The 12565-nt window shown below is 39.7% G+C and overlaps 1 protein-coding gene across 1 annotated transcript; it reads right to left on the bottom strand.

Moving 5' to 3' along the window:
* Positions 1-1373: 1373 nt before the first annotated feature.
* Positions 1374-11461, bottom strand: ZCCHC24 (zinc finger, CCHC domain containing 24; the record flags this gene model as incomplete). Its single annotated transcript, XM_008937466.1, has 2 exons — positions 1374-1487; positions 11297-11461. Coding segments are annotated over 2 exons (279 nt in total), but the record flags the coding sequence as incomplete, so codon positions are not given.
* Between the last annotated feature and the right edge of the window lie 1104 nt (positions 11462-12565).

Consider the following 12565-nt stretch of genomic DNA (forward strand, 5'->3'; position numbering starts at 1 on the left):
GATGGGAAAAAAAAACAAAACAAAACAACAACCCATAAAACCAACCAAACATTTTCCCTGTAATTTTTTTTTTAGTGAATGCTGCAAGTGAATTGCTTGTTTCATCCTTTTGCCCATTTAGTCTTACACACACATACAAACAGGATACTGTCTCGAGGTACCTTCTGCTCATGGTATTTCCCAATCCCTGATGAGATACTGCTTTGCAGCAGGATGCCCCTGCACAAAGTTCATATTTAGTTGTCCCATTTCAGGTAGACTCCTACGTTTCTTCTCAGTTATGTATAGGTGCCTCAGGAAGACATAAAGAGGGAAGGTTAGGTAGAGTGTTCTCCATGCCTCAAAACATCCCTATGGCTAACAAGTTTTACATTATAACAAATTTGTACAGTAGAGAATGGGACATAAAAATATTTCCAGAAAGTGGCTTTAAAACTATTATAAATAGTAAGTTTGGCTAATGTTTCAATTAAGGGTTTAAGGGAGAGCTTGAAGTATTCTTATCCCCCACTCATTCACAGTAAATTTAGTGTGCTTGTGGCCTAATGAACAACCCACACACATACAGGGACCATTTCAGTGGGATTATATGACAAGAGAAGGACCTGTTAGTTGCACAAGCAAGCCAGTTTTGTCTCCTCCAAAAATCTCTTGGAATCCTTCCTGATGCTCTGGGTTCCATTATGGCATTCTCCTTCTACCCAACCCATCCTCTCAAACAATTATTCACTTTTTTTGCCACATCCTGCAAAATGATTTTGCCTAAACCCTGCCTAGAGTGATAGTAACAAATAGAAAAAGTCCAAGAAATCAGCAGCACAAAACTCTCAGACTTTATAAAACTGGGAAAACAATTTTCCTTCTTATATGCTGTGGCTTGTTTCATCTTCCTTTATCTTGCCATATAATAGGAATAATGTTCAGGTTGCTTGCCGTTAGTGGCCCCCACGGTTATTTAACCTCTGCAAAAGCCATACATACAATATATATTCCATGTGAATATTATACCTTGCCTATTAAATAGTACTTCATTTCATCTGGCCATGATACAGGGTGTGTGTAAACGATCAGCAGAACCTGCAACTGTGGTTCTGTTGTGAACACCATCAGTAACGCTTTATATGTGTGTGTCCATATGCATATACACATTTACATATATATGTATGTATACAAACCATAGTCCTGTAAATACCTGTTGCATGTGTATGCACACACAGGAGACAAGTTACATTCTATTAATGGTAAGGCATATTATTAGACAGGCAACGTTGGCAATTATTTTAGCTTTTTATCTTGACTTGTGTTGCTGCAGATCACGTGCTGCCAGAGGAGCTTTAAGGACGACGGGGTCGGGAAAAGGCCACTCTGAAGGTTTATTGCACACGGCGGCAGTAGTAGCCCAAAACTTTGCACTTCTCACACAGATGCTGGGGGTGTTCTTTGCTCTGATCTGAAACATCCAGGCCATCTGGCTTTTCCAGGGGTCTCTGCAATGAGAGGAAGGAAAGCAGATTAGATTCAAGGTTTTGTCACTGTTACTCTTTACTACTATGCATGTGAAGCCTATTTTTATGCTTAACTGAGTGTTCTCTTAGTAATTAAAAAGGTACTTTATTTCTTTCCTGAAGAGATGAAATATTTTTCAGCTCTGCATTATTTTAGAGTGGCCTCACATCTTAATGTCATTCTTCATAAAGGTGATGTTAACTTTGTTGTAGAAAAATAACTGAGAGACCGATCTTGGGGACTGCGTTTAAAAAAGCAGTAATGCAGAAGAGTTTAATCTGTTGGCTTCAGTAACTGAGATGAACCAAAGACATTAACACTACAAGCATGGGAATCCCATTACCCAGCAATGCCAACAGTGGTCACCAATGCTAGGATTAGCTGCTACGACTAGAAAACTGTCTTAACCATGCACAGGTATAGCTACGTGGATTTTCCTAGTTCTCTGTCCCATATTTCTGAAGTTGAAATTTTTGAAGTGGACCAGCTTCAAAGCTTTTAGTACAACGATCAAACAAAAAACCCCAAACAAACAAACAAAAAAAACCCAAAACCCAAACAACTCAACCTCACAACACTTTGCCCTGAACTGGAATAATAACTTTTAAAATAATACTTGTGAAATCACAGGTTGGGAGGCATATTGGGCTAAATAAAGGAATGAAATTATTTTTCTTGTGGTAAATCTTTGTTTTTTCATTTTCCATAACATGTAAAAGGTTTCACAATGATTTTCAAAATTCCCATGTTACGTACTGCAGCAAGGTTAAATGTTGGGAAAGTCTAATAGGTGGAGTGGTGACAGAGATGTGAAGAACATCGTAAACAACAATCATAATCCAGAGAATAGAAGGGTTTCTCATCTCTCTGAATAGCAAAAATGAGACATTTTATTCTGTTTATTTATTCTAACAAAATATTCTGTTACCATGAAGAAGGGATGTTTGCAAATTCTTCCCTAGCTGTACTGGATTGTAAGTGCAACACTCTTACTATATCACACAGCTAGTAGAAACAATATATGGGGTTAACTCAGTGGTGGTTGCCAACAGTTTGTTACTGATTCAGCTTTCTTACACGTTATATTGCCTGAGGTTTCATATGTCCCAGGCCACATGTTGTATGTCTTTGAGTTTAACTTCATTTACAATTTAATTTCAAATTGGGTTCCCTATATTGGGTAGGGCAGAAGGAAAGTAGGGGGACCCTTTGTCTCCTCTAAATCCTTTAACCTCCCCCTGCAACCCTGCTGAGGTTTGAATGACTTGCTGAAAGTCAGTACATGAGGATTTGAGATCATAACCAATAATCGTATTTCCAGGCTTGTAACCCAACCACTGGTGCAAGCAGTGCTTCTGCTACAAAACAGACAACCTGAATAAATTTATTTGGTCAGAAAAACTGCCTTTCTGCCTTTTCTACCATTTATTCAAGCAACATCTGCCCAAAAATTTTCTTCAAGATTTTGCATTATATAAATGTAGTCAAAGATGATGCTCAGGTTCAAGAGTCCCAGGAGTTAATTTATGCTCCTCAATGAAGAATCTTAGAGTTCTGAAATGCTACACTTAAAACAGATTATTTGACGCAGCTCTGATTGCTTCTACATGCTAGCTGCACTCTGATTAAAGAGGAAAAAATACAGCAGTTATCATGTTTATTGATATAAGCCAGATTTTATTTTCAATATGCAAGACCTTGGGAATAATTTTTCCTGGAAATAGTGCAAAGGCCATTGGGAACGCCTTGAAGCGCCAAGAGTTTTTGGACAGGTTTCAGAAAAAATAGCTCTCTGTGGTTTGCTTTCCCCCTGCATTGATTGAGCTCAGCTTTTTGGCCCGCAAAGCATTTTGATTTCAGAAATGTTATTGTTACTAGTGTGTTACGACACAGAGGCTGGGGAGAGAGGGGTTACGAACGCAGGCGAATGCAGGAGAGCAGGTTGCCAAGGGCCAGCTGGAAGGAGTGGAGCCGAGCAGAGCCTGGGCTGTTTCTGGTGAGGTTGTGGAAGGCTGAGGCTTCAAAACTGGTAGCGTGCTTATATGGTCTGTGTCTGAAAAAAAAATCATAAATCCAACTTTTCTCATAAAATGAAGTGTCAGCTTATCTCTGTTTGCTGTTTTCTTTTCATGGTTTTCTTGTAAGGCAAAAAAAAAATCCCTTCAAACACTGAGAAGCAACTGTTCTTGTCTTGCTGCTATTTCTTACTAATTGTGGAGGATTTTAACCTTATAGCCTTGCAACCTTTCTTACACCACGCTAAAAGGGTAGGATGCTAGACAGCCAAAAAGCTCTGTCCATCACGGTTGGACTTCCTTGGCACAGGCTGAACTTGGACAATTCTCACCAGCTTTGTGTGGAGGAAGGAGAAGATGCCAGTGCAAGAGGGATGTGGCAGGATTGGGCTGCTGCATACTGTGTATTAGCTTTGGGGATTGCCTGAATTATGCAGAAGATCCTAATAGCTGAGGAGGCTGTAAGGGTTCTGTGCTGCTGCTGGGAGGCTGGTAGCCTGAAAACTCAGCCATGTGTTTGGAAAGGGTGTGGAGAAGGGAATGGGCTATGTGGCTGAAGAAAACCGTAATTCTTTCCTTAGAAAGCGGTGAAATGGAGCTTGTTAACATAGCAAGGTTCTCTATTGTTTTCTCTGGACAAAAGCATGCGCTTCCCATTAAATGGGGAGTTTAAATATAATACCTCAATTTTTGTTGTCTTTTTTTAAATGCAAGCATCTACTATTTGGAAGTCTATCTTTTCCAGTAAAAACTACAAGGATGGGCACTCTTACATTCTTCATTTTTTGTGCATCTTTCTTTAATTTTCTCCTAGTAGTTGCCAGGTGGAAATAATGTTATGCAGCTCCTCCAGGAAAGCATTTGGGGGTAGTGATTAAAGCTGTTGCCTTGGGGGAATAAAGCTGAAATAAATTTAAGTTTAAATAGCAATTCTTGTCTTGTAAATTAATTTTTATTATGAACTATTGTTTTCCTAGTCTATGTGAACTGAATGAACTCTGCATTCCCCACAAGTCAGATAAAAACCCCGAAGCCCCAAAACAAACACCTTACCCTTATGAAGTGTTAGGTGTCAGAGAAAACATCACTAGGACATGCTTGAGGAAAACTGCCTACACTATGGAGCACAACGGAATAATGTGTGCTCATGTTTGTATTCATAAGATTGACATTTTTTCTGCTGTAGAATGGAACAATTTGAGTGCACCACTGACGGATAAAGTATTGTAACAAAATTCAAAGGTTAGAAAACATTGACATAATTTCCTGTACTTGTTACCTCAAGTCTTAATGGAGAAAAGATGATTAAATGACAGATTAGATATGTGAGTAGAAACAGATTCTGCAACTATAGCTGGCAGGATAATTAGGCTAACAGTCTAAGGAGACACAACTAACTGTTTCCCTCAAGACACATGTTATTATGAATTTGTAAATTTTTAGTTCAATAAAAAATATGCAGTGGGGAAAAAAGAAGGAAATGCAATGCACATTCTTGAGCAGCAAAGCCTTTGCTTTTCTGTCTGCCTTGGGGGAGAAGGGACGCTGAGGATCTCAGTTGTTGCTGTGGATTTGAGAGGCAGTGATAAGAAGGCTGCAGATCACAGGCATGATGCTCAGAGAGCAAGCAACACATCAGCAGTGTGCCTCTGGGACAGGCCAGCTAGGAATGAATGATAACCACATAAGCTAAATTGTGAAAATCTTTCAAGAGTTCAGAGAAGCAACAGTCTAAGGTGATTTGTATTCTTACTGTTGGCACATGCAAGTATGGGCATGCTGGGGAGGGTTTATTAAATCTAAAGATCACACAGGCCTGAAACTGTTAAAAAGTTTATTTGGCTTGATCAGACCCATCTTTCCCCATACTGAGAGAAGAGAGGTGGCTGTGGATGCACCCAGGTTGTTATGAAGGGACTGCTGCATTGCCCATGGAAGTAATAGCTTGGGTATTACGAAGAATGCATTTACATACCAAATTATTTCTAGTCCAACAATAAATTTCTGACAGATGGAAGAAAATAGTGTCCAAGGGGACAAGATGGTCACCAGATTGCTGGTTCTGCACCAGTGCAATAGGTGTCATCACAAACAGCACTGGAGTTAGCCACAAAGTCAGAGAAAAAGCCTTGATAAGAAGCCAGCCAGGAAGCAACCACAGCCACAGATGTTACTGCTATAGCAGGCAGGCGAAGAAAATGAGAATTCAAAGCTTGGCATCTGGGCTGTTAGAGAGCCAAGAATGCCAGTGAATGGCTATAAGGACTGGGTTTGTTGCTGGATCAGGGGAAGAAAGCATAAACAACTATGAAATCCAAATTCCTTGGTAGAATAAGAGATAAGTTATGTCCCATCTGAGATACCTGTTTACATTTAGAGTGGCTGAAGTACCCAGGAAACTACTTCTGGAATAGCCACAGAGCAGCTTTGTCAGGGTAAGTTTTTAGTCTCCTACTCTCCAATAAGGCTTGAGCTGAATGGGCCTCTAACTTCTACTCCCTATCCTGTGAATTCCTGTAAGCATTCCCATGGAGGGGTTTACCACTTGAGGGACATGGAAATGTGAAAGAAGGAACATAATTTAATAATGAGAACAAAAATGCATGCAGAGCTTCCTTGGGATGAAGAACTGTTTTGCAGTTGAGGTGCAAGAGCCACCTGATTACCTGCTCTGCGGATGAGTTGGAGAATGAATGGCAGCAGCCCTCCGGTCAGGCTCTGGTGTTACTGCTTATAACATGTGCTCCACCATCTCTCTTAAAAGCAGTGATTTAGAGCTGTATTTATAGAGCCTCCTGAAGTATATACACAGCTGTAAAATTGCGGAGAAGACTTCCTGCCCCAGAGAGATTAAAAGCTCATTCTCTCAGATAGCATACGTGGAGTAAGTGCACAGGGCTGAACTGAGACCTTCCTTGTGGGGAAATGGTATGGGATCGTTTTCTGGAGTGAAATGAGCCTCTGGGAGCAAAGAGCAGGTGGCAGGGAAGTGTGACTGCTCTCCTCTCCTGGGACCCACTAATGAAAGGAATGCATAGGAAATCAAGATTTGAGCCACTGCACAAGCCATTCACAGACCCAGCATATGTGCTTGAATGGCTACCCCAGAGCTATCCAGAGTGGGGATGATTGGTACTCGGACATTACTGCCTCAGCCGGTCACACAGGAGTACTCAGGCATGAACTATCCCTTGTGAGACAAGGTACACAAGCCCTACAGGACTGAAAACTCCATGGACTGAGGAAAGCAACTGAGGAAGATGAAATACAGAGGTGGAGAAGATGACTAGAGAAAAGCGCAAGCCTGACAATTGAGAACAAACTCCTAATTCTTTGAGATGAATATCAAGCAATTCTCAAATAAGGTTTTTTTTCTCTCCTAAACTGGACAAAAGCATCCTCACTTCCAATATTCAGATCATGTAGCAAGGCTTGGTGGCCCATGTTGTTATAGTTCAACTACTGAACAGACTCTGCAGAGGTTGATCTGTTTGGTGAGAAGCAGGGTGAATGCAGAGATACTCACTGTGTATCCCCAGAGGCAGTTGCTATGTTGTCTATATCTACACCTTTCTGTTCTCTGCTGCCCAGGATCAGATGTGGAACAGAGAAGACTGACCTGGTATGAGTTTTCTTGCTATATATTCTATTGTGAATGGAGACTTTTTATAATATGCTTCTACTCTTACCAGGGAAATGTGGCACCTGCTTGGTTTTAGACATGGTCCTGTATTTTTTTTGCAGTTAAGTAATTTTTCTCATTTTGGAGGCTTTCAAAGCTTCACATAAAGATAGTTAATGTTGAGGAACTACCAGTGATTTTCATCTGCTGGCAAAATCAAATTACCATTATTTTTAAAAAATAATGTTGAGGACAGCTTTTTATCTGTTGGGTCACAATGACATGTTTACCAAATAGTAGGGCAAGGTGCAAGAAAAGGAAATGACTAATTCAAACACATTGCAGAGAAGAAATAATGACAAAATTGTTTGGAAGTAGAAATAATCTGTTTCACTAGAGGTAAATACTGTCCTGTCTTACTAATTCATCTGGGTGTTGTTAAATTGGGGGAAAAAAAAAAAAGCAGCAAATCCATTTATGGATTACTTTCACTATGATCACATGACATAGTGTGGTGACTTTGCAGTGAAAGAGTAGACACTACAGAACAGCAACAGTGATTTCTTTTTCTTGAATAGGGTTAAAATGGCATAAGAAAAACCTGGCTGCTAGGGGGAGGCAGCATTTTTTCTTAGATGAGTTGTTGAGGTTGGATAAACTGTCGAATGGAAGGTTCAGATGAGAGTGAAAATACTCTGATCCCATCTAATAAAGGTGGTAGGTGCACATAGTCATCTGACTTCCACTAATGCACGGAGAGGGGGAAAGTGATTACTGAACTAGAAGTGCATAGGAACTCAAGCATGAGTGAGGACTCTATGGCAGGTGCCAACAAAGTAATAAAAATCTAAAGAATAAATAGGAAAGATACAGAAAACATTAAGGTGGTGTAGCAATGCTAATTGGAATAAAACTACTAAAACAATCTTATGTGCACAATAAAGTTGGTTTTTTGTACTTCAACTCTCAGATGACAAATATTGGACTTTTGTAAAAGCACAGTGAAAGATATTTAATTAAAATATAGTAATTAGTGTAAGCGTACTGGTGACTGAGTAGAGCATATTTTCCAGAATGGTGTGGAAGAACACCACACAGTTAAATGTTGATACGTGTTTGGAGATACACATGATACACTGGTGTGGAGCTGGATGCTTGGATAAGAACATGTATGGTGGGCAAATGCTAGTCTCTGTCAAGAAGCAGTGCTGAGCTCATGCAGCCTGTTAGCTCTCCTTTGCTGCTGGCTCTGTGCATGAACTGATGCTATTTACTGTCTTACTACTGCTGGTATGTCTAATCAGAGGCAGCATAGGGAACCTCTCGAAGAATTAAAAAGACTAGAAAAATGTCAACAGCAACACCGAGAAATGGAAGCTGAAGAAGGTGAGGCAGTGACAACAGGATGTGAAAGGTTTCAATTTGAGGTTGTAAGTTCAAATTTTGGGAAAGAGCACTAGTCACTGGCTGCAAGTTACTCATATCTGGAAGCCTATTTGAAATGCATTCTTTTCTTGAAGATCTCAATTAGCTGCAATACCTACTAGTGAGACATGAACACATAGATAAGAGCAAAGCTCTTCCACATCCTGAATTAGGATGTCCTTAGGGAATGGTGTGGAAACAGTGACAGGGATCAGCTGTGGAAACCTGTGCTGCATGTGCTGTGATTATTCCTCAGAGAACACTATTTGTATGGCTCCAAGGCAAGCACAGCTCACAGAAGCACTGCAGACCGCAACTCTTCCACAGTATCTTTTTGACTTTAGCACTGTTATGCATATTAGACTCCTCTAGCCCTATCACGAGGGGAAATTCTGCCCAAGGGACTACTTCCAAACCTTATTACAAAATATCCATATTCCCAGGTCTATATTGCCTCCTGTATAGTGTGGATGGGATGCCTCCTTGAGTGATTTCCTGTAAACATTTGAACAGACATAAATGATGGAAAGAATTTAGAAGAACAAGGTTAATATTTATCAACATGAATTATGTTAATATTTATCAACTTGAATTATAAATCAATGGTCCTGTACTTTCTCTCTCCCACAAGTGTATACTTGCATGCATATGATAAATGTCTTCATTGCTAAGCTTGGATTTTAGTGCAGTTGACTACACAAGCTGTCTAAACAGAGGCAAGAAACCAGAGACCTTGGAAGTTTTGGGATTGTCTCATGTAAGTTAGTGAAAGAAAATTTGCTTAGCTTTCCTTCTATATATATGCTTCCACAAAACAAAACAAAAGTGGTCCTTGGGTTTTCTTGTAATATAGTTTCCAGTTTTGTCAGGGAAATTGGACTCTAGTTTCTAAAGATCACTGGTTGTTTTCAGGTTTGGAATTAGGGTGGCGTTAGCCCAAAGAAAGGGGAATGTACCACATGAAGTGGCCAACAGAAACAAAGATATTCAGTGGCTCAGCCAGGGAATTGTACAAGTTCATTGTGAAGCAGAAAAAATCCCATGATGGAAAGAAGGGATCATCACCTCATAGTGAACTATATCAAGTTTGAACCAAGGCTTCTGCCACAAGTGCTGCAGGCATCAAACACTATATTTTACTGCAATTCATATTGCTTCAAGTTATTAGCAATTCTAAAGCAATATTTTTTGCTGCATACTGGAACGCAGGGTGGCTGTAGAAACTGGGCCAAAGCTTGCCCTTAGAATGAGCTGAATGTGTATCTGTACAAGAGGAAGAAATACAGTCTATTTTATATTCCTGTATGGGATAAAGCTTAATAAACTTATTTGAATTTCATCTTCCTTCTTGTTGTAATGAATTCAATATTCTGTCTTTTTATCACAATGAAGCCACAGAATCTTTCTCCAGGACTGTCATTTTTCCTGACACCATCCCCTCCAAAATCTCATGAAATGGTATGATGTGTGGTGTGAACCCATGGAAAGAGCTTTTTATAGGCATTTTGCAAGCACTTGGGTAACTGATAAGACACCTAAGGCTCCTGATGGAAGTTCCTTTGCACCTACTGCAGCTATGTCCAAATGATCTGTCTATAGCTTGAGGAGTTTCTCTGAGTGGGCAGCAGGTAACTGGACCTGTGCAGAGCCCCACTCACTACTGAGATTCAGCTAGGATGAGTTACACCTCAGGCAAATCACACCTCCCAAACCCTTTTAAAATAATTCTTACTTTATCCAGCCACAATAATTTTCTGCAATATTGTGAAATCCCCCTCAAATTTTTCCATGATAGACAAATTTATTTTTCATAGGGTTGTTTCTGCATGAAAATTGAGCTTTGACAGACAGTCTGTAGCCTGTTTTTTCGGGAGTTCGTGAAGTTGTCTTTCTGCCACCAAAGACTGCTGAAGTGACCGACTGCATGTGACCAGTTCTGTTGAGATACAAGCAGTAACTGACAGTTTTCCCATCATGAGCTGGAAATGGAGGAAAGTACCTCAAGGGATAGTTTCAGCTGCAATCTTCAGGGAGCAGGAAAGGAGGCTATGTACTATATGGTTGACAGGATGGCAGGTACTGCTTTGCTATCAGAACTGCTTCTTAGATTTGGTCCTTCTGGTATAATAAGAGGCTTTCTCCAAAAGTTTGTTGCTTGGTCAATGTTTGGTATTATGGAAACTGAGAAACCTGTCCTTAACCAGGCTCTCCTACTTTACTGTAATTTACCAAGGAATTCCAGAGGCAGGAGCCATCTTAATATTGTTCTTTCTTCATTAATCTTAACAGACATAGCCCCTTGACCAAATTGCCAATGGGTGAAAAAAGTAGTACACATGGGAAATAACTCCACTGACACCAGTGGAATGAAACATTCAATTGGTGTAAATCTGAAGAGAATCAGAAGAACTAGGAGGTCTGCTGCTGCTGCTGAACTTGTTTTACTCTGCTTGAGATTATAACACCTTACAGTTTGTATAATAAGGGCATGCAAAATTGTTTTGGAGGTATTTTTACCAAAAGATAGGATATTTCAGTTTTGCAACTGACACCAGTCCAGATTTCCAGTCCTGAGAACAGCAGCTCATCTGGGAAACAATTTTTTTGTTTGTTTGTTTTGTGGTGTGTTGTAGTCCATGTCAAGTCCTGTTTAAGTCTTACCCGTACTTTACGTCAAGAGCATTTCTAGTTCCAAGCTTGTATGCTAGCAGGTCTGCAATTATCCTACCTGTTTGTGAGGATAAACATTAATGTGGCACTTGATACATTCTTGTCCCATATTAGCCCAGGAGTTTCCACTCATCCATTTTCTTTTGCATTTGGGACACTTATATTCACCGAAGCAGCGTTTCTTGCCCTGGTATGGAGTCAGGCCTTCTCCTTTTGGACGAGCCTACAAAACAAAGGGAAGTAGCAATGAATGGCCAAAAAGGGATGTGGGGTGTGGGGGGTAGTAGGAAAGTAATTTGTTTTGTTTTGTTTTGTTTTTTTTTAAAACTAGGAGACTTTGGGCAAAAGAAACTGGGAGGCAGGCATGAAGGTCATATACCCTTAACGAAGAGGTCGTATGTGAAAGCTAGATTTTAAAAGTTCTTATAGTTATTTCTGTAAGAAGTATTCAAAAGTTCAGACTTGTAACACTTGTGACACAGAACATCATAGCATTTAGAAATGTGCCCACGTGCTTTTTGCAATAAATAGTTTCAATATCCATTTTATTATGATAACATAATCTCTATTGAGTACATATTGCATAGCATCTGCAGAAGTAGTGTAAAGGACTCTAACTAGATCCTTATTTATTCCTCATTTGAACATATTAACAAAACTTTCTGGAATTCAGTTTTGCACAGCCTCTAAGCAATTAAATATTGGCAATTAATTAGTATGTGGATACACGTTATTATATGGGAGTGCACAAAATGGGATTGAATATGAAGAAAAGACATGGGTTTGATTAGTGAAAATCAGTAATTTCATGATATTAATTTGTTTTCTTGCTCCTGGTAATTGGTTTCACCAATTTCTGTGTTATGAAGGAAATAGGAAGGGATTCTCAAATGGACTGTTGTGATGTCAAAATGTTAAATGTCCCCTAAAGAAAGTGTTTACCTATGGAAGATAGTAGACAATGACCCTTGGCAAATACCATTTCTATTTTTTTCTGAAGACACTCACTAGAACTGTGCTGTGCTTTACAAAAGTATAGTAAGGTACATAATATGCTGATATGTTAAGGTGAAGATGAGAGTACTGCATACAGCTGTATACATCTAGCTGTAAAGGTGAAGCCATTTTCCCAGAGTCTCTAGCAGGTGTTGAAATACCGTCCATGTAATCGTTGGGTTTTGTTTATTGTTGCCTAGAGGGAGATACTTTGCCTGTGTAGTGGCAGATTTGCATGACCACCTACCACAGGCTTCTTTGTCATTTATTTATGTTATGCCTCTGTGGCTTTTGTTTTTTTAAGGTTCCCAGATGAAGTTTACCAAAGTTA

This window comes from Merops nubicus, unplaced genomic scaffold (assembly GCF_000691845.1).
Source record: "Merops nubicus isolate BGI_N331 unplaced genomic scaffold, ASM69184v1 scaffold13273, whole genome shotgun sequence".
Lineage (NCBI taxonomy): Eukaryota > Metazoa > Chordata > Aves > Coraciiformes > Meropidae > Merops > Merops nubicus.